This window comes from Haliaeetus leucocephalus, unplaced genomic scaffold, assembly GCF_000737465.1.
Source record: "Haliaeetus leucocephalus isolate CR32 unplaced genomic scaffold, Haliaeetus_leucocephalus-4.0 Scaffold636, whole genome shotgun sequence".
Lineage (NCBI taxonomy): Eukaryota > Metazoa > Chordata > Aves > Accipitriformes > Accipitridae > Haliaeetus > Haliaeetus leucocephalus.
The window spans coordinates 13,891-37,366 of NW_010973072.1; the positions used below are offsets into that span (position 1 = coordinate 13,891).

General features: G+C 58.3%; 1 protein-coding gene across 1 annotated transcript in view; it reads left to right on the forward strand.

Annotated features, from left to right (window-relative positions):
* SRL (sarcalumenin) overlaps window positions 1-22,679 on the forward strand; it is a 23,873-nt gene extending 1,194 nt beyond the window's left edge. Inside the window, exons 2-6 of the mRNA XM_010578349.1 lie at window positions 10,525-10,623; window positions 11,458-11,553; window positions 19,823-19,939; window positions 20,670-20,903; window positions 21,672-22,679. Coding sequence (XP_010576651.1) covers window positions 10,525-10,623; window positions 11,458-11,553; window positions 19,823-19,939; window positions 20,670-20,903; window positions 21,672-22,483 — 1,358 coding nt within the window. The 3' untranslated portion in view covers window positions 22,484-22,679. The remainder of the gene's footprint in view (window positions 1-10,524; window positions 10,624-11,457; window positions 11,554-19,822; window positions 19,940-20,669; window positions 20,904-21,671) is intronic.
* The last annotated feature ends 797 nt before the right edge of the window (window positions 22,680-23,476 follow it).

Consider the following 23,476-nt stretch of genomic DNA (forward strand, 5'->3'; position numbering starts at 1 on the left):
GCCGGCCCCCCCGGCCTGCGCCGCCGCGGCCCCGCGCGCGAGCACCCGCAGCTGCCGCCTTCCAGCACCCGGCACCCCCAGCCCTGCCGAGTTTTGGCCTTTTAAGGGCATCTTGGACCATTCTTGTGAATAAATGGGTTTGTGGGTCAGCGATGCACCACGCCGGTGGTAGAGTGACCTCCGTGGGGCTGTGGGTCAGGTCTGGGGACAGGGGTGGATGGAAAGGTCCTCTATGGGCATGGCTGGTGGATGGTGCCAACCCAGGCTAGGCTGGTGGCTCTGTGGGACATCAGGGGCTTGTCACCATGGTGGGTGACCACCAGCCCAGCTCTTGGTTGGGTTGAGGCTGGCACAGAGGCTGGCATGGCCTGAGCTGTGGCAGACAGCAAGGGAGCAGCCTGGGTGATGCCATGGGGCTGGACATGGTGTCGGGCAGCTCATCACCAGCACCCTGCTCAGCCCAGCGCTGGGATCCCCCGTCTTGGAGGAGGCTCCGGGGCCGGGAGGCACCTTGGGGTCTGCAGCCCCGGAGCCAGCTCCGAGGGGCAGCTGGCACCCCCTGAAACCCCACCCTTGGCATCTCCTACTTATTGGGGGGTCCTGTATTTCACCCTGGTCCTGTAGCTCTGGGAAAAAGATATAAGCAGTGGCACATCTCCTGCCTGTGGTTCTGCTTCACAGGGACCAGTGGGGTTTGCACGATGAGTTTTGCTTTTCCTTTGGCGCCAAGCTGGGCTCTCAGACCTGGGCTCCTTTGGGGTGCAGGAGGTGGGCTTGGGGTGGAGGTGGGGAGGTGTTTTCCCATTTTTAACCCTTGTCTTCCCATTTAACCACCCTTTGGTAAGGAGAAGGCAGGGGGATCCCAGCAGGGAACTGGGTCCTTCACTGATGCATTGTGGAGAGGTGCGGTTCTCAGGGCGAGGGCAGGGTTTGGTGACACCTGGTGCTGCTGGGACCCTGTCACCACTCCCACAGGCTAGGGGTAGGAAGTGTCCTGTGCCTGTGCTTGTGCAGCCCCAGCCAAAACAGCCCATGGCCCACATGGATGGGCCTGGCAAAGCTCTCCAGCGCAGCCAGAAGCCCCAGCGGGGGCCAGCACCCACCGCAGGGCTGGGTGATGGCTCAGGACAAGGGCACTCGCCTGCTGCTCCATCCCTGCTCCTGCCTGGGGGAAGGTCTCCCTCTCTCCACACTTGCACCTTGGGCAGAGCATGGCCATCCCTTCCAGGCTGGGTGGCCGTAGTGAGTCCCTGTGGCCACCGAGGATGGGCCACGGGGATGCTGGCAGGGCAGTACCCAGCCATCACGCTTGGCAGCTTTGCCCTGGGGAGCCCTTGGCCCCCCACAGCCATCACGTATTGAGTGGGAGGGCTATGCTGGGCTGTGCCGTCACCACCTCCAAGCCAGGCGAGGAGTTGAGGAAAGGCCTGGCATGCTGGCATCCTCCTGCAGCAAGTGCAGAGGGCACTACGGAACTGGCACAGACCCATCCTGGTGACAGCGAGCGCGGGCCACAGCCCTCAGGACTCCTCATTCTGCTTCAGCCTGGGAGGCGTCACCTCAGGATGGGCTCCATCACCATGTCCTCATGGCATCTTGGGGTGTTCTTCATCACCCAGGACGTCACCTTGGGGTGGGTTCTATCACCTGGAATGTCACCTCAGTTGGGCTCAGGGCCCAGGACTCAGCACCCATGGGAACTCCCCACCCTGACCATCCCAGACAAATGGCTCCCAAGGTAACCAGTTTCCCCAAGAGGTGGGGGACTGCTGTGTCCCAGTGACACCCCACTGGACTCATCCCACCTCCCCCCAGCATTGACACAACCATGGGCACCACTGCCATTAGGTGCAGGAGTGGCCACAGTGAGGCAAGGGTCTTGGGGTGACACAGGCACCCATGGATCTTGGTTGCTTGTGCCACCTACATCCCTGTCACACCCCTGGTACCTTGCCTGGAGGAGATTCCGGCCCCTGTGGGTGCCCTATCTCTCTCCCAAACTGTTGCCTGAGGAAAGCAAGGCAGATGTCAGGCAGGTTGGCTTCGCTGTGACACCCTCTCCCATCAGCCATCCCTGTCGTGGTGTGTAGGTGACAGCCAGGCAGGCAGGACAGCTGGGACACTTTGCTTGTGCATGGCCCCGGTGGCACAGAGGCACCAGCAGGTCCCCATGAGACAGCACCAGGCTGGGAGGGCTGTGCTGTGCCCCACTCACCAATCCGCCAGCCCCACACAGGTGCCAGATCCCCGTGCTGGGATCACGGGCTCGCTGGGGTGCTGAAACCCCAGCTCAGCTGGTGGGTCCAAGGGTGACCAAATTGCTCATAAAATTGCCTGTTCCCCAGGCGCTGCAGGAATAGCAGCAGGCCCTGGTGCCTTGGCAGGGCTTTGCTGGGCTATTTTCAGCCCACAGGGACATTTCCCTTGTAAGCGATAACCCAAGGAAGCCAGTGAGCTCGTGTGCTGGTGGGGGCTGGCGGAGGGGCCGGGGAGTCTCCAGCCGGGCATCCCGAGCCACACTGGGGTGTTGGAAGTGGCAGCACGGCCCTGGTACCGGCCAGGTGCATGGCTTGACCCTGCCTGCCTCCCCGCTCGTGGGGGCACGCCGTGGAAGAGGGCTTGGAGCTGCGTGGCCCCATCCCTATGCAATGGCTGAGCTGGGATCCCCTGGGTACCACTGCTTGGCATGGTCAGGCAGCATCTCTGCCTGGACTTTCCCATTGATATGAGGATCTTGTGGGACGATGGATCATCAGGCTTTAAAATCCAGGCTGATGAGTCCAAGGGCTCTCACTGTCCTGCCCAGGTGCCCAGGAATCCTTACGATGACCAAAGAAGAGGGATGGGGAGTCTTCATGCAGGAGGACTCACATTCAGTGCATGGAGGATATCCCTTGGGGCCACCAGGGAAGCCCTGGGGTGGGTTGGTGAAGCCTCCCATTGCTGAATGCCCGGGGACAGGACCAGCGTGACCTCTCAGGAGTCCCTCCTCTGGAGGAAGGGGCTTCTCCAGCCCCAGTCATGGCACAGCGCTTCCCTCAGGTCCTTCAGCATCTCCCTGGGCTGCAGACCCCATGGGTAGATGTTCCTCAACGTAGAGAGTGACATTTGCCTGTGCCGAAATACATGCTGTTTTCTTGCCGTCTGCTCACTTATGGACCCAGATCTCCCCTGGCCAGGGAGCGGTGGCTGCTTTGTCTTCCACCGCCCTGATCTTTGTGTCTTCTGTAAGTCAGGAGTTCAGGTTTTCTTCCAAATCTTTAGGGTGAATGCCCTGTGGGGAGACAGTTGAAAAAACACCCAGCAGAAGTGATTCCCTATTTTCATCTCTATATTTAGGAAGCTCCAAGCCTGGTTTTAATCCCTTTGGTGCATCCTGGTGAGGTTTCTTTACCCTTTCTTAATCAAAATATCATGCAGTTCTAGCAGACTATTTATAGAAATCAAATCAATTTGTATTTTTTTTCAACTAAACTTAAAATCTCGTCCACAAATGAAGTCAAGTTAGTCTGACGAAGCTGTTTCCTATACACCCGCTGGGCTCTACATTGAAAAACTGGAAAATATTTGGGTTTTGCTGGTGCCTTGGGATCACGAAGCCTCTGGGATGGGATGCTGTGGCTAGGTGTGCACAAGGGTCTGGACAATCAACCCCATCCTCGGCCACTCTTGTGCTTGTGTCCTCTGGGCTTCATGAGCCACTTTGGGACCCTTTCCTCTCCCAGTCGGTGAAAGTGTTGGCCTGGCCGGCTCCAAACTGGTGCTGCAGCTGGGGTCCCATCTGACCTGGCTGATGAAGGGCTGCCGTGTGAAACATGGCAATAAAACACCGGCACTTCCTCCGTGGGGCTTGGTGGTGGCGCCGGGCTCTGCTGGGATAGCACAGGGTGGGAAACAGGCACAGGAATAGCGGGGAGGAGATGCCGTCCTCTGTCACGCTCCGGCCAAGCACCCAGGGATGGGCGTGCAAGGCTGGGGTGCCCAGGCCTAAGCCCAGGTGAGGTGTATGGCGCCCGCTTTGGGCTCCCCCAGCCCTGCCTCCCGCCTCAGCAGGGTTACTGGTTGCAGAAAGGTCAGGCTCACAGGGCTCATCCACCTCAATTCACTTTTTCCAGAAGCCGGGCTGCTGGCTGGCAGCAGCACGGAGCATCGTAATCCCCGGGTGCTGCACCCCTGCCCCGGCAAACCCCTGCGTGCAGCTGATGGCTGGGGCAGGCAGGGGCCGACCCTTGCTGAAGGCAGGGCCAAGTGTCATGGGGCTGCGGTTTGAGCACCAGAGACCTGGCAAACTCGTGTCAGGTCCCCAGCTAGCTTGAGTCCTGGGCTCTCAGAGCCATGAGCTGGAGGAGCACCAGGGGTACGTCCCTGAGTAGAGGTTATAGGAACCCCACAGAGCCCAGAAGGCAGGGACATTGCCATGAAGTGGCAGGGGGTCTCACAGGAAAGGAGGGTCTGCAGCGGGTCCAGCAGTGCGGCTGGTGTCTTCTGTGGAAAATTCCGGGAAGTCCCAGCCAGTTCCTTTGAGGCCAGCCATCTTCCGTGAGGTTTTAAAGAGCTTCATCAGAACAAAGCACAGCCTTGCCTCTCCCTGAAAAGGAAGGGACAGATGTTTGGGGTGCAAGCTTCCCCCAAAACGCCACTGGGAGGATAAGGGGAGAGCAGGACTTGCAGGAGCCAGTGGATAAGTCCCCTGCACGCTGCAGGGGCTGGGATCTGGGCAGGGGAAGGGGGCGTGCGAAAAGCCATCCCCGTGGCATTGCGCATCTCAGGCCCCACGCTCGGGGCTCCTATTTCTGCTGGAGGGGGAGAACATCCCTCCCAGGGCCACCTGTGCCCATCTGTCCCTCCTAGCCAGCCCCTGCCCCGGTTCTATCCTCGGGGGCTGTCCCTCCTGGAGGACCCATTTCGGCACCAGGGTGTTGCTGTTCCATATAATCCCATGCAGGGATGGAGGGGACACGGTGGCAGGGTCACAGTCAGCCTCTGGCAGCCATCCCTATCCTTTCCACACAGGCTTTTCCCAGATGCAAGCCAGCTGTGGCATCCTGTGGCACACAGAGCCCTGCCATGAGCTCTCCGTCCCCGCAGCTGTGCCCCAGGGTGCTATCACTTCTGGGGAAGGGGTCCCCAGGCAGCCAACAGCCCTTCCAGCCCCTACAGATAGGCATGAGATTCAGGGCGGGCAGGGGCAGCGCAAGCTGGGGACCCTCTGGGAGGTCAGATCCCCAAGGGGAGCAGGGCAAGGGCTACTCTCTGATGCCAGCGGGCTGCTTGGCACAATGCAGGGCATGAACAAGGGGAGCCCCGGTGTCACTTTACAAGGTGGCTGTCCCTGGTCCCTCCCGGGGCCCACGGGGACCCGCAGGACGGGGCCCAGGTGCGGATGTCACCCTTGGCTGGCAGCAGGGTGAGGGGCTGGGGCCTCATCATCGCCTGCACCCCGCTGAGCTGCTCCTTCTGATTCCCCCGTACAGTTGCTGGGCCATATTTTTAGCCTCTGGCGGACGCACAGAGGGTGTTAAGCCCATAACCTTCGGCCCATCTCGCTGCTCATCGGCCGGCCATCTGCAGATCAGCACAATTCACCGTGTGATGGATTTGGAGACCATGTAGGGGAAACAGGAGGGAGAAGGAGGTGGAGAGGGGAGAGGGACTTTGTATAAGACCTTGAAGGTCACAGGAAATTAAGTCTGTGACCAGCACACTGGCAGGAACATCCCAGTCGGAGTGCCTGGGGAATATTTCCCTTTTCCCACGAGGGACAGCTCATGGCGGATGCCAAAGTTGCCATTGTGCCCGGCCACAGTGGATGACGGCCCCTCTGTCCCTCTGCATTGGGTCAGAGGGGACACGCAGACGCCAGACAAAGCCCTCGGGACACGCGAGGTCTCCTTTGCCTGGCGCTGCTCCCCCCCTGCCCGCATTGACCCTCCCTGAATGCCCGCCCAAGGACCTGCACTCCCCTCCCAGCCCTCCAGGTCACCGGCTATTTTGGGGCCAAGCCGAGGATATCCCTGTCTCCGTCGGCCGAGGGGACCCTCGGGAGACCCAGGCTGGTCTCCAGGCTGCCAGGGCCAGGCAGGGGCATGCTGGCCCCGAGCCACCTGTGGCTTTACAGGTCAGACGTAGCACATTCTCCTTCGAGTGGCTCCCAGCAGGCTGGGCACCCTGAGGGGTCCCAGGGGTCCTGCAGGAAGGTGACCCGAAGGAGAAGGGTGCTCCAGGTGGGAGGGAGGTAGGTGGGAGCTGTGCAGGACCCGTCTCCCTCCAGCTGGGAGCTGAATCGGGAGCCCAGAGGCACCTGTGAGCCACGTGCCAGCAAAGGACGGAGGAGGTCGGTGAGGGCAGAGCAAGGGTGACCCATGCATCCGGTTTCGGCAGGGCGAGGGGCCACGGGGACGGCGGCAGCTCCACCGTGCCAGGCTGCACATGAGAGTGACTGGAAACCCTGGCAGGCTGAGGCACGCCCCGTCCCCGCCAGCCGCCTGCCGCTGGCATGGCTCATCCCCCGGCAGGAATCTGCCGCCGCTGCCTGACTCCCAGCTAACAGCACCACTGGCCCCGCCATGGGTAGAGATGCAACCACCTGCCCAGAGTCCCCGGCCATGGCAAACTGGCTTGCAGTGGGCAGAGTGGTCTGGGGCTGGCGCTGCGCCCACCCTGGCTCAGCTGTCCCGTGCTCAGCCACCGCGGTTCCCCGTGGCCAAGACCGGCGAGCCCCAGCACCGCAGCTTTGCCGAGGCCGAGGCCTGCCAATGCTCTGCAGGACACACAGCCCCGTGGCTCCCCAGCACGGACACGGTGCAGGAGCCGGAGAAGAGGGCTGGCTGCCAGCCGGCTGGCTGTGCCCGGCACTGCCTGTGCCCGGTGCTGCCTGCTCTCCTCCCCGCAGCCTGGGTGGAGGTGGCATTTTTTCCTGGTTGGCATCTGCTTGCCAGCTGGAGTACAAAGGAATTATTTTCCTCTGAAACGCTTCCCTGGTATGCAGGCATTAGACGTTTTGGGGGATTATTTAGACTAGCAGCAACTGTTTGTAACAGAGACAGTATAGCTGGTGATCTTTTATTTTTGGCACCCGTTGACTAATGTTAAATTGCAGTTGGAGGCCTATGGAAAATACGGATGGCTTCTCCCAGGCCGCAGAACAAACTCATTGTGTCCCCGCCAGCCGCACAGTGCGGCAAATGCTTTCCTAGTGAAGGGATGCTCACAATAAATAGCTCCCGAGCCCTGCTGCCAGGGTCAGGCCCTGCCCGCGCTTGCCCCCTGCAGAAAGGCAGGGCCCCATGCCAGGGAGCCCCTTGCCTCTTCCTCTCCCTTGCACCTTCCTCCTCCTCACCCTTGCCCAGCCACCTGCCATGGCTCTCCCGAGGCAGGGCTGGGGAAGGACCTTTTTAACCTGCCAAGTGCCTCCAGCCCCTCAAGCTACGCTTTTTGTTATTCCCCCCCCCCCCCCGCCCCCATTTTTAAGGGCTGCTTTGCCACCTTCCTGCAGCGCTTTGCAGTGGGTAGCAGCCACAGCCCCGGGCAGCCATGGCTGGCGCAGCCGTAGGGCCCCCTGCTAGCATCAGCTTTGCCCCCCCAAAACACTTCTTTGCACCCAGCTTCTTGCAACAGGGAGAGAAAATTGAGCTGGAACTAGAGAAGGTTTAGGAAAGAGTTTAAACCTCTTGGTAACAGCCACAAATCCTCCCTCAGGCCCCCCCCCCAGCACTGACGGGGAACAAGTGGGTGCCCTGGTAGCCATGTGCCAGCGCGGGTAAGACTGACTGAGCTGTTCTCATCGTTTAGAGCCACACGCCCCCGGCATGGACCATGTCGGCGGTGCTGCTGAAAGCCCCTTGCCAGCCGCAGAGCCCAGGCTGGAGGAGAAGGCAGCTGATGGCAGCCCTGAGGAGGACCAAGATGGCGGCCCTGCCAATACCTCCTTGCCTGGTACTGCTGAGGAGGGACGTGGAGAGGGGGAGGAAGAGCCGGTGGGTGGCCTGAGCAGGGACCTGGGGCCAGGGGATGGCCGGCTGGAGGACACCACCAGGGAGAAGGTCCAGGACGGGCCCAGCAAGGCACAGAGCCTAGGGGAGGACACCATGCTGGGTACCCCTGAGGCAGCGCATCATGAAGGGAACCACGGGCCTGGCTCACAAGATGGCTTCCATGCCCGGGAGGATAAGGAGCCCAGCACCAAGAAAGGAGTCTCTGAGGAGCAAGGGCAGCCTGGGGAAGAGAAAATGGAGGAGCCAAGAGCAGTGTCTGCTCCTGAGGGGGGACAGGAAGGGGACGAGCAGAGCTCAGAGGAAGATGATGAACAAGGGGAGTCTGAGGAAGATGAACATGGCAAGTCTGAGGAAGATGGAGGCGAGGGAGAGTCCAAGGAGGAGGGAGAGTCTAAGGAGGAGGAAGAGTCTGAGGAAGATGGTGTTGGGCCAACAGGGCCAGAGAACGGAGCTGAAGGGAGTGACAAGGAAGTGGCCAGCACTTCCAGCAAAAAGGGCCATGGCAAACCAGCAGCTGCAGGCAAGGGAGAAGCTGGGGATGGCCCTGCCAGCTGCCATCACCCACCCTGTGGGGACACAGCAGAAGACCTGCCAGCAGCGGTGGAAGACCCACCAGCAGCAGAAGACCCGCCAGCAGCAGTGGAAAACCCACCAGTAGCAGAAGACCCACCAGCAGTGGTGGAAAACCCCCCAGCAGCAGAAGACCCCCCTGCAGACAAGCCATCACTGGCAGAAACGGAGAGCCCACCTGGCCACAGCACCCACCCAGCTGCCGCTGAGCTCCGGCACAGCCAGATAGGTTGGAGTCTTTTCTTGTTGGTGTGCTGTAGCAGCGAGAGTGACCTACTATCAACCCCCGGCGGAGCTGAGCTTGGCACATTAAACTGCGCCTAGTGCATGGCCCTCTCCTAACGCTTGTGCTTCCTGCACCTGCCCCTAACCGCTGCACGGCTGGGCCGGCTGCGGGCATCAAGGGCACAGGCAGGAGCCCGCAGATGCCTGCAATGCAGGCACTCATTGCAGCAATACCAAAGCTGGCTGACATTTCCTTCACTGCACTTTAAGCCCATCATTTCTCCTCTGGGCTGTGGACGCTGATAAGATTTTTAACACACAGGCCCCTCTCAGCACCCGCAGACCTCTTAAAGGCCCTTTATGCTCCATGCTCAGAGTCCTCCGGACCCCCAGCTTGCTTGGTGCAAGGGCAGGATGGTGCCTGGGCTGGTGGGTCTCTTGTCCACCAGCCCTTGCCTTGTAGGGAAGGTGTGAAGAGCTAATTCAGACCGATGAATTGCTGAAGCACCAGCTCTGGCCACGTTCAATCAGTAAAAGGCTAGCTAAGGAAAAGGGACACCCCCCACCATGATTTCTTGTGGACTTTGGCTCACGGGTTGGGCAGTGACCTTCGGACCCAGCTGTCTTTTTCTGCTTTCATCCATAATGTCCCAGCTCAAAAAGTTCCCATTTGTGCTGAAAGGGAAACACAGTTTGGTCTCTGTGGCTTTACTTGGCAAGTCAAAAGGTCTTCCTCAGCCCAACACTCGGTAGACATTCAACACAGTCCCAGGGCTTGGCGGTGCCCTGCTTGGCCCAGGCATCCCCAGCCCAGCCAGCTAGCACACATCTGTCCCCAGACCTGTCCCCAAACTCCCACTAAAGCCCAACCCAGCTCCAGATACCAAAAAGCATTTGGAGCTGCACAGGGCCCCTGGTAAGCCAGCACCTCCAGGGAGAGGACGCCTCTGTCTCCCTGTCTTGGGGACATCGGGGTGCCTACCCCAGGTGGAGGCACCTGCCTCATGCTCCCCAGGCCTGGCACAGAGCTGTGGGGATCCCAGGCCACCCCGAGCCAGGGCTCCATGCAGAGGGCTCCAGCCTGATCTGGGGGCAGAGGTGGGAGAAGTGGGAGGGAACAACCCTTTTGGCAAAGGCGAGGCGGCCAGGATGGGTCAGGCTGGCCGGTCTCTCAAGAGCCAGCCCCAGCCTTGCACATCCTCATGTCTCTGTCTCAATGCATAATTTTGGGGGGCAAGTGGACAGACAGAGAGGCAGAGAAGAGTGTGCCTGCAAGCAAGGCTTAGTCTTGGAGGAGCTGCAGCTGCCGGGGGAAGCGGCAGGGCAGGCAGGGGCCCCATCGGGCAGCAGGTGCCACGTGTGCTCGTGCTACGCTCCAGCCCCGGGAGCCCCTTCCAGGCACATCCTTCGCATTCCCCGCGAGCGGCCGCCCTCACTCCCCCCAGGGACACGGCGTGCCTCCCTCGCCAGCCGCTCCTCGGAGCCAAGCAGTTGCCCATGACGCTTTCCCCAGCAGCCACAGCCCTGGCAGCCTGCGCCAAGCCTCCAGGAGCCTTTGCAAAAGAGAAATTGCGTGGTGTGCCAAAGGCGACAGCAACTGTCAAGGCGCACGGCAGGTCTGTGGACTTGGGGTGTGTGTGCTCCCCCAAGCCCTCTCCTCAGCAGTAGCTTGTGTGAGTGCCTGTGTGGAGTCCCCTGCTCCAGCAGTAACAGGTCTCCTTGTGTTTTCCTCCAGAAGAGGTTGAAGATGCCAGCGAGCCGACCAAGCGTGACCGGTCCCACTTGGAGAGCACCCTCAAGCTGAACGAGGACAAACCTGCTGACGATTTCTCAGGTGAGGGGGCCTGGGTGGCACTGAGCCATGCATGCCCTGCTCCTTCACTCCAGGCAACCCCTGCAGGACAGGCTCTTCACCATTCTTGCTGCACCCGGAGCATGGATGGGATTTCGCTTCCCTAGAGTGTTTTGGTTTTAACCTTACTTCTTGTAGGCCCAGCAACACCATAGCTTCAATAACAGCCCTTTTGCTGCTCTTGGGTTAACATACTTTAGGTATTTTAAAGACAGCCCCAAGGGCATACAAGAATTAGGAGGGTTAGAAAGGCTGGAAGATGCAGATGGTGAATCAGCCCCAGCCAGCCATGCTGCTGCCCAGAGAAACCTGGGGCAACTTGTAATAAAGGGTTTGGATTTTTATTCCAATTACTTACTGGGTTTTGCTATTATAAAGCTTGCTTCTGCTGACCTCATAGGTGGTCTGGACTGGAAAGAAAGCGATAAAAGCTGCTGTGGAAAAAGCTCCTTCTTCTATCCAGCAGCTTAGGGGCTGTGTCATAGGTCCCTGGCACCGTGGTGGAGGGCTTTTGGGATCATGGGTGTTGAGTGCTAAACAGCATTAACGAGAGATATTCCTTCCATCAGCTGCTGGCACGTGCAAGACCAGCAGCAGATGGGGACAGTAGCCAGCAGGAAACATTAGCAGGGAGGGGCATCAAAATGCATGACTGGGATCAGTTTGACCAAGATTTCAACTGTAAGCCAAGTCCCTTAATCCACAGCTAAGTCACCCTCAAGATCTGCAGGGAATGCCCAGCAGCTTACCTAGGAGGGACTCAGTCAGGGTGGTGGGGTTTGCTTTTCACCTGTCTGCATGCTTCTGCCCCTGCAGGAGCACTGCAGCGGCTGAGGAAGATCTACCACTCCTCCATCAAGCCCCTGGAACAGTCCTACAGATACAACGAGCTGAGACAACATGAGATCACAGGTAATGCCGTGGGCACTGGGGTCTCCGGCACCATCAGGTCATTGGGGTGCAGGTAACAGCACAGAGAGCAGATCACGGAAAGGCTCAGATAGATAGTTTGTCTTCCTTTGTGGCTTCCCAAAAAGGCCATGAACATGCTGGGCTTAGAGGCCATGCCCTAGTGAACCCAGCGGCAGGCATTCCTGCATCTGCCTTAGACCATCTGCTGTCAGGACCATATGTGTAGGCTGACTATTGAGCCCTGCCTGCTTTGGGTCCTCCACCTGCTCAACACCAATGCCCTGTACCCATGCCAAGCAGCGATCACAGCCCAGTGAAACAGGCTTGGCAAGGAAGCTTAGGACCTCTCAAGGCTGGGGATGAGCTTCCTGGGGGTGGCTGGAGCTGGCATCCTTCCTGCTCAGTATGGGACACAGCCATGTGGGCAGGGTATCCCTCAAGTTCAGCAGTCTTCACTCATCCTGGGAGTTACAGTTTCCACCCCTTGGCAAGTACAGACACATTGGATCAGGTGAACAGGTCCCTGTGGCCACAGGCACTGGCTTGGGCTGAGCCCCAACAGTACATGTGTCCCTCCAGAAGAGGAAAGTGCAGCCCTGGTCCCAAGATGCTCACAAACTACAGGAAGCTCTTGTGACCCATATGACACAAGCAGCCTCATTTTCTAAGCACAGATGGATCAAGCCCAAGCCCAAGGTCCCTGTTCACCAGGGTAATTCTCCTGTGAACCCTTACTCCATCCCTGTTCTGAGCCAGATGCCCCCTGTGCCTTGGCTAGTCAGGCAAGGGATGCTTGAATCCCTGCTGCCTGTGTCCCAGGGCTGCATGCCCACATCAGTCTCCTGGCAGGGTCCCTCCTTGTCCTGAAGTTCTGCCTCCCTCCCCAGGTTTCCAGCCTCACACACCCTGGAGCCATGCCCTCCCTCCTGGTGAGACAGGACCTAGATACACCCTCCACACAGACCTTCCTTTTGCAGCTGGACTCTACTCCACCAGTGCACAGGTCCCATATTCATTTGGGCAAACCCCTGGGACATATCCCCTTAGAGCCTCTGTTTTACAGGCACACCCACTGCAGCCCTAATACAACTCCTAAATCTGTGTCAAATATTTTGTAAGCAGGCTTGAACATCTCCATGCCCAGCCAGCCCATCTCCAGCTTAGAGGCAGTGGGGAAGCATGGGGGACCCATGGGGCAGGGACAGGTCTATAAAGTCCTCATCACCAGCCCAGGTCCTGTCCCCTCAAGACACGGAGCACCCTGGACATCACCCATCACCCACCCACAGGGGTTCTGGAGGGGACATTTGTAGGTCTCATAAAACATGAGCTGTAACTAGCTCTCCCGCAGCCAGTTCTGTGTTGCTGCCTTTGCAGTGCCTGTTTCACTCTGTCCTGCTTGCCAGCAGCTGGGGACCACAATCCGCTTGCTGTGTGGGAGGGTAACTGGGGGGGGGGGGGGGGGGTCACAGCAACACACCATGCTGCAGCCAGCACAGGAGGGGTGCCCTGCAGACCATCACCCCACAGCTGCTGTCACCCACCCAGTGGTTTGGCCTGTCCCCTCCCTCATGCAGCCAGTACAGCACTGCCACGTGCCTGGGGAAGGAGCACCAGAAGCTGTAGGGTTGGCATCCCAGTGTGCATCCCCACAGCCTCTTCAGCAGCAGCACCGTGCAGTGAGGGCAGCCCAGCCATGCCCTGTCCCAGCTGTCTCCATCCTGGAGCTCACAGATTCAGCAACACCCCAACCTCCTCTCCAAGCTGCTTTGGTCTGTGTTGGTGGCAGTGCAAGCATCTGCATTTACTGTCAGCTCAACCTGGGACACTGTTTAGGAGGACATTTGGGGTTACAGGGGTAGGCTCCCAGCCTCTAACCCTCACTTTGCTGTTCACTGCCAGAGGACGCAGCCCCCAGCTTCAGTTCCCAGGGCACAACCCATTTCCTTGCTCAGGACATCCCACTTCACCCTTCAGCCATCCCATGACCAAGCAGCCACCTCCCTGCTCCCTTTTTGGGAGGAAGCAAGTGTTTCTCAGGACCCTGTTGGCTTCCTCTCAACTCCTGAGGAAACAACTAACCCTTGTGTTTTCCCACCCCAAGGCCCCTCTCAAACCCAGCTCCTGAGCAGGACTCACCACAGACACAGGTCCTGGTGTTCCTCACAGCCTCATCTTACAACACACCATGGTCTGTTCCACTTCACTATGAGGAACGACCATCCCTCAGGCTGAGAGTCCCCCAGGTCAGGTCCCAGCAGGAGTGCCCCCAGCACACCCTGTTGTGTCCTACACAGCACCCTCCCAGCAGTCCAGATACAATCCAGAGCTGGTAAGCTACAACCTCCTGGCCCTAAGGGAAGGGCCTGTGGACACCGCATTGCCTGCAGCCCTCAGCTCAGCCATGAGACACCCTGGCATGAGATTACCCTCAGAAATGTTGGTCCTGCCACCAGTCTCCTAGAAGCCTCTCTGACATCCCAACACACACCACTCCATCCTGGAAGCCTAGAGCCCAGCAGTTTGCCTCCAATACCCACAGATCCAGCTTTTCCCAATCCCTCATTAGCAGTGTAATTAGAGAAACCTGCAAATTAGTTAGAGGGTTGGCCCAGAGAGCCCTCTTGACATTGTAAGGCAAGTGAGGACATGGTGGGGCTGAGGGAGTCTTCTCAGCTGTTTCTTCTGTATGGTGCCCCTGTCCTGAGTGGGTTTGTTGCATCTGTGGTGCCGCTGCAAGGTGGGAGATGCCCCCAACCTCTCCCCCTGTGCCCACTCCACATGGCAGGGGGAGGCTGGAGGGTGCAGAGCTGCAGGCCCAGCTGACTGGGAGGACCAGGACAGCTGGGAGAGCGGCAGGACTGGCCTGTCATGGAATATGTGTGACCTTTGGAGGTGTAAGCCAATATAGAGGGGTGCCATCGCAAGCACCTTCACCCCTCCATTACGCAGCAGCCCTCCATTTTGTCTCCCTTCCCATTGGCTTTGCTTGCATGCACCAGCCAGTGTAATCCAAGGAGCTCCTCTGCTCACCACAGCTCGCAAAAAAACCTGTGTAGCCAAGTGTCACCTGTCCTGGGGGAGCTGCAACTGCCACTGACAACCTCGGATTCTGAATTGTCGGGGTGCATCCCAGAAAACTCATGCCACACCTTCTGCTTACAGCGTGTTTAAGCCTGGCGGGTGCCATCTCCTTCTCCCTGCCTGCCGACCTCCCGTGTCTCCACTCTGCCATCCCATGTGTGTGCAGGCACTCTCTGGCTGGGTCTGCCTGTGTGCTTGGTCACAGCAGGGCCACCCTGTAGGGATTGTTGCTAGCTCAGAGGTGAGGGACTCTCCCAGTCTGGTGATGGGAAGCTTGCTCTGAAGTCATGCCAGTTTGTGGTGCATGCTGGTGACCCTAATTACTGTATATGTGCCATTAACAAGTGTCACTGTATAGGCAATGACCTCCCAGTTGCCATCACCAGCCACCCTAGGGCTGGTTACGGGTAACCACACCACTGGGGTGGTCAGGATGCTTGTCGGGGTTGGTTACTGTCCTGACCACAGCTTGTTGGGCTCTGTTTGCTCGGTGAACATTGCTGGGGAAGGCAATAACTCTGCTAAGCAGGGCAGGAGCGTTGGGGTGCTGTCTCAGACATGGCAGCTCCCCCAGGCCACATCCCCGGTGCACAAGGCAGACTGGGGTTTAGTGCTTGTCCTGGTAGCTGTGGGTCTTGTTGCTCACAGACTGTAACTCCTTCTCTCCTGCTGGGAATGTGGCCGTCGCTGGCTTTTCCTGCCCACGAGAAGGCCAGGGCCAGTCTTCAGCTCCCTCCTCGGCCTGGGACAGACCCAGGCAGCTGCATCCCTCCTTCGACTCATGGTACCTTTTCTCTCTCCCCGTGTCCCTTGCTATCAGCTTACCCCGGACGCACCCTGGGCTCCTCTGCCACAGGTTGGTATCGCTGCCTGTTACCTGCATGCTGCCAGTGCTGCCTAAGCTCTTTGCTGGCCTCTGGCTTTCCTATTCACCTGCCCCAACAGAGCCACACTTCCCAGGCACCAAGCAGACCCCGGTACTTGGCATCCCATGGCACCCACCAGAGCCAGTGTCCCCAGCCCTTCCAGAGCTTGGCACATGTGTCGCTGTACTTTGTCCCAGGCCTGACTCTGTGCACCCCAACAGCCCCCTCCTTCCTGCAATCTCCACCTGGCCCAGGCTTTGACACCTTTCCCTCTTGGGTTAAGACTGAAGAGGTTGCGTGTTCCTCTAGCCACGGTTCAAAGGCGTTTGTGGTGGACCTGTGGGTTGATCTCTCACCCACAGCAAGAACTGGAGGTGCCCAGCAGATAGCCCACACTATGGAGGGGGTTCTTCCCACGCTTCACCCTCCTACGTGCAGAAACTTTCCTGAATGTCCACCCTTGATCCCCCCTGGCTGCAGCTTAAGCCAATGAGCCCGCAGCAGCTGTCCCAGTAACACAGGCTGGCCCCTGCACGGCGGCCTCAGCCCCCTCGGGAGCCAGAGCTGGCTCCTCTCCCTGCCTATCCTGCTCAGGGTGTGCTGCCAGGTCCCCTCCAAAGAAGCAGAAGATGGGAGATGGGCCAAGAAATGCCAACCAACACCCAGCCCTTCCCCTGGGTCAGGTGCTGGGCCACGGGAACAATGTCCCTGCTGCAACATGAGGCAGCGAATTCCTATATTCTGGTACTCGTGTCCTACCCCACAGCCCCTGCTGCCAGATCCTGCCAAAACAGGCTCCTCTGCGCCCCGGCTCCATATGCGGCAGAGCCCTGCCAGCGCCTGGAGGGTCTCTGGCTCCCAGTCATGCCAGCATGTCGGCAGCAGAGAGGATTGTAGATATATATAGCATATCTCGATAGCTGTCTTATCTGCATCTCTAGCTGCAGGCGCACACACGCGCGTGCTGCTTGTGTGGGCGTACGCTCACAGGGAGCACAGCGCGGAGGCAGGCACAGGCAATCTGCAGCCACGTGTGCCTTGTCCCTCTGTCTGCGGGCACACGTGCTGTGTGGGTACTTCTGGCTTTTGAAGCTTCAGGAGCAGGCTGGCCAGCCCTCCAAGGGCTGCCGTGTGGTGCATCCATACCATAGGCAGAGTGGCTGGTGGTGTTTGCAGTACAGGGATGGGGTGACAGTGTGGGCAATGCTGGGAGAGTCTTCCCAGGGGTTTTAGCCTTCCTGGGTGGTTTGAGGACAGAGGGAGACCTTTGTGCCCGTGGCTCAGTCTGAACCAGGAGAGGAAGGAGGTTTTGCCACGTCCTCCGCTTTGCCTAGCATCCTCAGGACAGACTTGCACAACGGGGGGTGAGCTGACACCAGGCACTTCTGCGGGGCTTGAGGACAAAGAGGGAGAAAAGCCAGCCCAGGGTTAATCCCAGCCCCAGAGCAGCAGTGCTCCCACCCAAGGGCCGCCTGGTGATGCAAGCAACATGGAAAAACCTCCCAGAAAGCCACTGCTTAAGGAAAACACACCTATTTGGACATCCAAATTGCTCCTACCCCCCAAGCTGAACAGTCCAAGACAAATGCAGGCTCTGTGGAGGCAGATGTGACCTTGCTGGCCCTGTTTGCCAGGTGCTTTGCAGGATCACAGCATGCTCTTTACCCTGCAAACACGGCAGCTTAGAGAAGCTGTGTTTTAAGCTGCTGTGTTTTAAGCAGGACCACAGATGAAGGGGCGCAAGGTTTGAGGACCTCCCTGCTCGCAGGCAGGGCCTGATCACACACCAGCGTGCGACTGCTTCTGCAAATGCCACCAGGACATGCCTGGTGATGAGCTGGGATGAGCTCGAGCTGGGATGGAGCTTGAGCTGGGAGCGAGGCAGGCTGGGCTGGGAGCGAGCAGCCACAGGGTGGCTGGAGAGAGCCGCCGTGATGGAGCTGCCGCCAGCCTTGCCCAGGGCTGGCTCTTTTCCCCTGGCTGGACCATCAAGGTGACCCAAATTGGTGCTGACAGACACAGCGGGGGGACGTAGCAGGGACAGATGCCAGGCCAGCACCCTCCCGGGTGGGAGATGCTCTCTGCCCTCCCAGACCCTGGGCAGCAGCCAGGAGGACCCGTGCATGGCCTCAGATCCTCGGAGCTGTTGTGCTACCTGGAGAGCTGCAAGGATCCAGTGCCTGGCACTGCCCACAAAGCCCGTGGGGTGCCAGCACCCCGCTCCCAAAGCGAGGGGTAGAGTTGGGCTCAACGAGCTGTCGGTGACCTGGCAGGAGGGCTGCCTGCCTGCATTGCTGCCCGCCTCGGCACAGCGGGGCAGAGGTGGGGACGTGAAGCGGAGCCGGGTCGCGCGGGCTGCCTGCGTTCACACAGCCACGCCTGTCCGGGAAAGCGTTACAAAAGAGCACGCGGGAACCCGCCTCAAACCTCTGGCACAACATCACAGGGGATAATAATAACAATAATCATCCGAAACCCAATTAAAGCCAGCAAGCGAACAGAGCAGCAGTGATTGAGTGGCACAGAGGAATGATTAATCATGAAAGTCTGAGGTTTCAACATTTGTTTTTGTCCCGTGTGAGAAGACAACATTGGATCCCCACAGCTCACAGGCAGGGAGTGGGCAGGGCTGTCCCCCTGGTTCGGATGTGGCTGCCCTGCTTTGGCGAGGAGGGTTGAGCTGCCTGGATGCAGCTGTGCCCCATGGAGAGATGTCCCCAGCCCATTCTCTTCCCCAGTGGTGACACGGTGGCCCTGCATTGGGCAGATGCAAGCAGGAGGAGGCTGGCACGCTCTGCCCAATTCCTGCACCCATGGTCAGATAGGTTCGGTGCGGAACCACCATGCAGTGCCCTCTGGCACCCTTGGGAGCAGGATCTCAGCACCATGTGGGCTTTGCGGCTCCCCCCACCTTGGAGATGGATCCCCAGCTTGGTGGAAAGCTGCTGGCTCCTGAGTGGGCAGCAGGCATGGAGCAGCGGGGTCTCTCAGCCACTGCAGGGAAAATAGCTTTGCCTTAGGCGCAGGGCTGAAGAGAGGGTGCCGAGGGTGGCGTGGGTCCCCCAAGGGCATCTGCTCGCCCTGTGTCACAGGGGGAAGGCTCAGCTCTGGCTGAGAGACAGCAGCTCTCAGCTCCTCTGGTAGCACCTAGCCCCTCTCCTGGCTGGATTCCTGCTGGCAGCAGTGGGACAGATCCTCTCTCCCACCCTGAGTGCAAGACTGGGATGGGGAAGGTTCCCACCAGCGGAAACTCACTCATCCAGTTTTTTCCTTCCATTTCTGGCCTGACTTGGGCTTGAGCCGACTAGCAGGCTCCCGGACGTCCTGGGCAAAGCTTGAGAGCTGGCATGGGCCAGGGGCTCCTCTGGCTCTGCCGGCTGCCTGCCCAGTGGCCTGGGTGCTTGGGGGGTCGAGCAGCATGGGCACAGGCCAATTACACAGGTCCCACTTGAGCAGGGATTGCTCCTGGGGATTGTGGCTGCGTGTGTCCAGGGAACTCCATGCTCCTAGACCGATCATGTAGCATGTGACATGGGGCCTTATGGGCCCATCATCAGCCTCCTTGAGCCCCTTAGCAAACTGCAGAACTTGAAGAGTGCGGGATGGGGACTGTAGTTCATTCTCTTCCCGCCTTTCCGCAGGCCCAAAGCAGGGCCGTTCGCCCAGCCTGCTCTCCCCGCACTGGGCTGGAGCCTTGCGCCCAGCCCACACGTAAGCAGGGACCTTCTGCTCGACCAGAGGGCTGGGAGCCACGACCCGGGAGCAGATCCCTGTGAGGATATGGTGGAAAGGCTTGCAGGCAGCTGGCACAAGGCTTGCACCATGCTTACCGAGCACTGCACCATAGTATTTATTGCTCCTTAAACCACGCCAGCTCCCTTTGCACGTGGCATTCACCTGGCTGCCGCATGGCCACCCTCTTCGCATGTCCTGTGCTTTGTGGCGGCTGCCTTCTAACAACAGTCCCCCCTGCAGCCACCCCCAAACTCACTCTGGCTAAACCAGAACCGAACTGAGACAAGATTTAAAAGACTTCAAGTCTTCCTGTAGTCAAAGAAGGGCCGAACCTCAGAGAATGTCAGACAAGTGATGTGGGGTCTCCTGCAGAGCATGGTGACGTCCCGCTCCTGCAGACACTGGAGCCCGTCGCTGGGCGATGCCTTGGCTCGCAAATGGCTGGTGGCCCCAAAAGGGTGGCTGTTTCCCCAGCAGCATCACCGCGCTGCTCAGATGGGATGCTCGTTACAGCCAGCAGTTAATCGCGTGGCGGCGACGGCTATTGTTTCTTCACTTCCTCTTGTTATTTCCCCTCTCCGCAGATGGGGAGATCACTTCCAAGCCAATGGTGCTATTCCTGGGACCGTGGAGCGTCGGCAAATCCTCCATGATAAACTACCTCCTTGGGCTGGACGACACTCCCTACCAGCTCTACACAGGTACCATGCTCACCACTCCCTCCCTTTCTGCTAGGGCTGTGCTGGCACTGGCATTTCTGCATCTGTGCAGTCAGCAATTCCTGGCCATGTCTCTTCGATCCCCCTCACAATGGCAGGGAGGTTGGGATCTGGTCCATGCTGCCTGGCTGCAGTGCCACGCGGAGGGAGAGGTTCTGCACCATGGCCCAAGGCCTGTCCACCCTCTCCCGGGAGGAGGAGGGCATCTTTCCCCACAGCATCCCCATCCTGCAGCGCATGGCTCACTGCCTCCGACCTTGATCGCGAGAGCAGCCATCATGTCACAAGGCCAACTCGCCTTTGCCTTCTCCCCTTCCCTCCTCATGTGGAGCCAATTAATTTGCCCTCCCAGGAGAAAAGCCATTCCCCTTCCCTCCTCCCTGCTCCCACGGATGTCATCTCTCAGCTGAGGGCAGATGTCCGTGGCCAGCTCTGCACCGCGGTAATGAGGGCTCCTGGGAGGTGGTTCTCCAGGGCACCTTGTGCAGTCAGGCCACTTCCAGAACAACCAGTCCCCACAGCAGACAGTCCTGCTGGCATTTTCTCAAGAGGTTTGGCAAGAATTTCATAGCCCCGCTGCTTGCCTTCCCCCAGCATCTCTTGGCAAGCAAGTGATGCTCCTGAGCTTCCCGGCTAGTTCCAGGCCAGCCCTGTCACGTCCATTGCCCAGCATGGATTTCACAGGTCTGCTATTCCTCTTGTTGCTGGGCAGGGGCAGAACCCACCACCTCTGAATTCACTGTCATCATGCACGGCCCCAAGCTGAAGACCATCGAGGGCATCGTGATGGCTGCTGACAGCGCCCGCTCCTTCTCACCCCTGGAGAAGTTTGGGCAGAATTTCTTGGAGAAGCTGATAGGGATCGAGGTGCCCCACAAACTGCTAGAGCGAGTCACCTTTGTGGACACGCCGGGCATCATTGAAAACCGCAAGCAGCAAGAACGAGGTAGGGGTTTACTGGCTTCATCTAAGGGACTCCAGAAAAGATGCCATAACGATGTGAGATGACAAAAATGGCTGAAGCACAGCGGGGAAGAGCCCTAGGCTACAAAAGAGGTCTTGCATTGGAGGGGATGGCAGCATTTGTCTGCCCATGGGTATGGCAGCAGCAGCTTGGACCTGGGGCACATACCCAAGTGTCATCAGCTAGAGCAGCCACTTCTGCTGTTTGGAGGTGTGACAGACAGGCATTTCGGCAAGGTGTGTCCTGGGGACTCCTTGGACAGTTGATCGTCTGCCTCAGCTCAGCATTTAATGCCCCATTTGTCATCCTTGGAGCCAGGCTTTGCCAATGGCTGGTGCTACAGCAGGGCCCAGAGAAGCACGAGTCTGTCCCCACAGCACCTGGAATGCCAGGACAGATCAGCAGGGCTTCTTGACCCACTTGATGCCCACTGGGGAAAGCAATGATGTGGCCAATATTTGCTCACAGGAGCTGCAGGAATCTGTGGCCAAATTCCCAGCAGGGAGAAAGAAGATTTAGAGGTGAGGCTGAGGGAGACATGTAGTCGCAGGCCCAGACACACAGGGATGGGTTTTCATGCCAAGAAACTCTGAAGTGTTTTTAGCACATGAGAAACAGGTTCTAGGCTGCATGGGAATCCCGCTGTGTCTCACACCCTGTCCAACCCGGACAGGGCGTGAGGTGTAGCAGGTTCAAGGTTTATCTATCCTTTGACCTGTAGGGACTCATTCTCTCTTTCCTCTCCTCAAGGTTACCCGTTCAACGATGTGTGCCAATGGTTCATTGATAGAGCTGATCTCATCTTCGTTGTTTTTGACCCTACAAAGCTGGACGTGGGCTTGGAGCTGGAGATGCTGTTTCGCCAGCTGAAGGGCCGCGAGTCTCAGATCCGAATCATCTTGAACAAAGCCGACAGCCTGGCTACCCAGGAGCTCATGCGAGTCTATGGTGCCTTATTCTGGAGCCTGGCTCCTCTCATCAATGTCACAGAGCCACCCAGAGTGTACGTCAGCTCCTTCTGGCCCCAGGAGTACCATCCGGATACCCACAAAGACCTGTTCCTCAAAGAAGAGATATCGCTCCTGGAAGATCTCAACCAGGTGATTGAGAACAGGATGGAAAATAAGATCGCCTTCATACGCCAGCACGCCATCCGGGTGCGCATCCACGCCCTTTTGGTCGATCGTTATCTACAGACCTACAAGGACAAAATGACCTTCTTTAGCGATGGAGAACTGGTGTTCAGGGACATTGTGGAAGATCCTGACAAGTTCTTTATCTTTAAGTCCATTCTGGCAAAGACCAATGTCAGCAAATTTGACCTCCCCAACCGCGAGGCTTACAAGGACTTCTTTGGCATCAACCCCATCACCAGTTTTAAGCTGCTGTCTCAGCAGTGTTCCTACATGGGAGGGTGTTTCCTAGAGAAGATTGAGAAGGCCATCACTCGTGAGCTTCCCGATCTCTTGGGAAGCATCGGCTTGGGGAAGAAGCCCAACATTCTCTCCTGTGACATCACTGGCTGTGGCGAAACCCCAAAGAATCGCTACAGGAAACCCTAAGGTGTCCTGTAATATAACCATCCACGTGTTCCTACTGGTGAATGAGCTTATGTCTTATCTGTCCAAGAAGCCGTGGTTTGTTAACCCTTTGAGTGCCACACTGGCAAAGGCTACTGTACGATGAGGACTTTGAGTCATTGACATCGATGGCAGGGGAAGATGGGTGGGCATAAGAAAGAGAATAAAAACTGTGAATTCCTGACATTTTACCTTTGTTCTTTTGAGTAGAAGGCAATGTTTAAGCTGTAAGTATGAGCAATGCACAGTGAGCTAGAACTGTAGCTGCTTTTTCACTGGTGCCAAGAGTGCATGAACAGGAATTTCAACCTCTGCATCTCCGAAGCCGGCAGGGAGCGAGAACAAGGGCACGGCGTAAGAGCACAGGGGAAAGTGGTGACACACTAACCCGGGGCATCACCAGGAGCCCTGGGGGCAAAGCGCTGGGCAAGGAAAGAGAGGCCAGATCCCAGCTGTTGTTTTCAGGCACAAGCGTCCTACAAATCTCTGCAAATATTGATCTTGTTTTTCTTTCTGAGACTTGTGGGTTACCAAGTGAGTTCTCCTTTCGCATAACAGCTGAGTTGAACTTCTGCAGCCTTCACCTGGGTGTTTGCCTTAAGAAGGGGTGTTTGCAGCTCCAGACAGATAGCCATGATGGGATTTGCAAGTCCATGTCAGAGGAAGCAGTGGGCTGGAAAGGAGCTGAGCTGTGCTGGAGGAGGAAGGCCAGCACCCCAAATCACACGGTCCCGCAAGAAGCCATGAGCAGGTTTTCCTCCCCCTGGGCCAGCACAGGGACAGGGCACTTCATGCCTGTGTGTGCCATCAGCCTCAAAAACCCATGCTGGCAAGTCAAGCCTGTGCAACAGCAGGGCTCTGAGGATTAAGCGTTTGGCAGTTTGACCTTGTTCAAGTCCGTGTTGCTGTTTTCTCAGTCAAAGCCCCATGTTTTTGTGCTGTGTGGAGGGAGGCATGAACAGGGGGTCACTAACC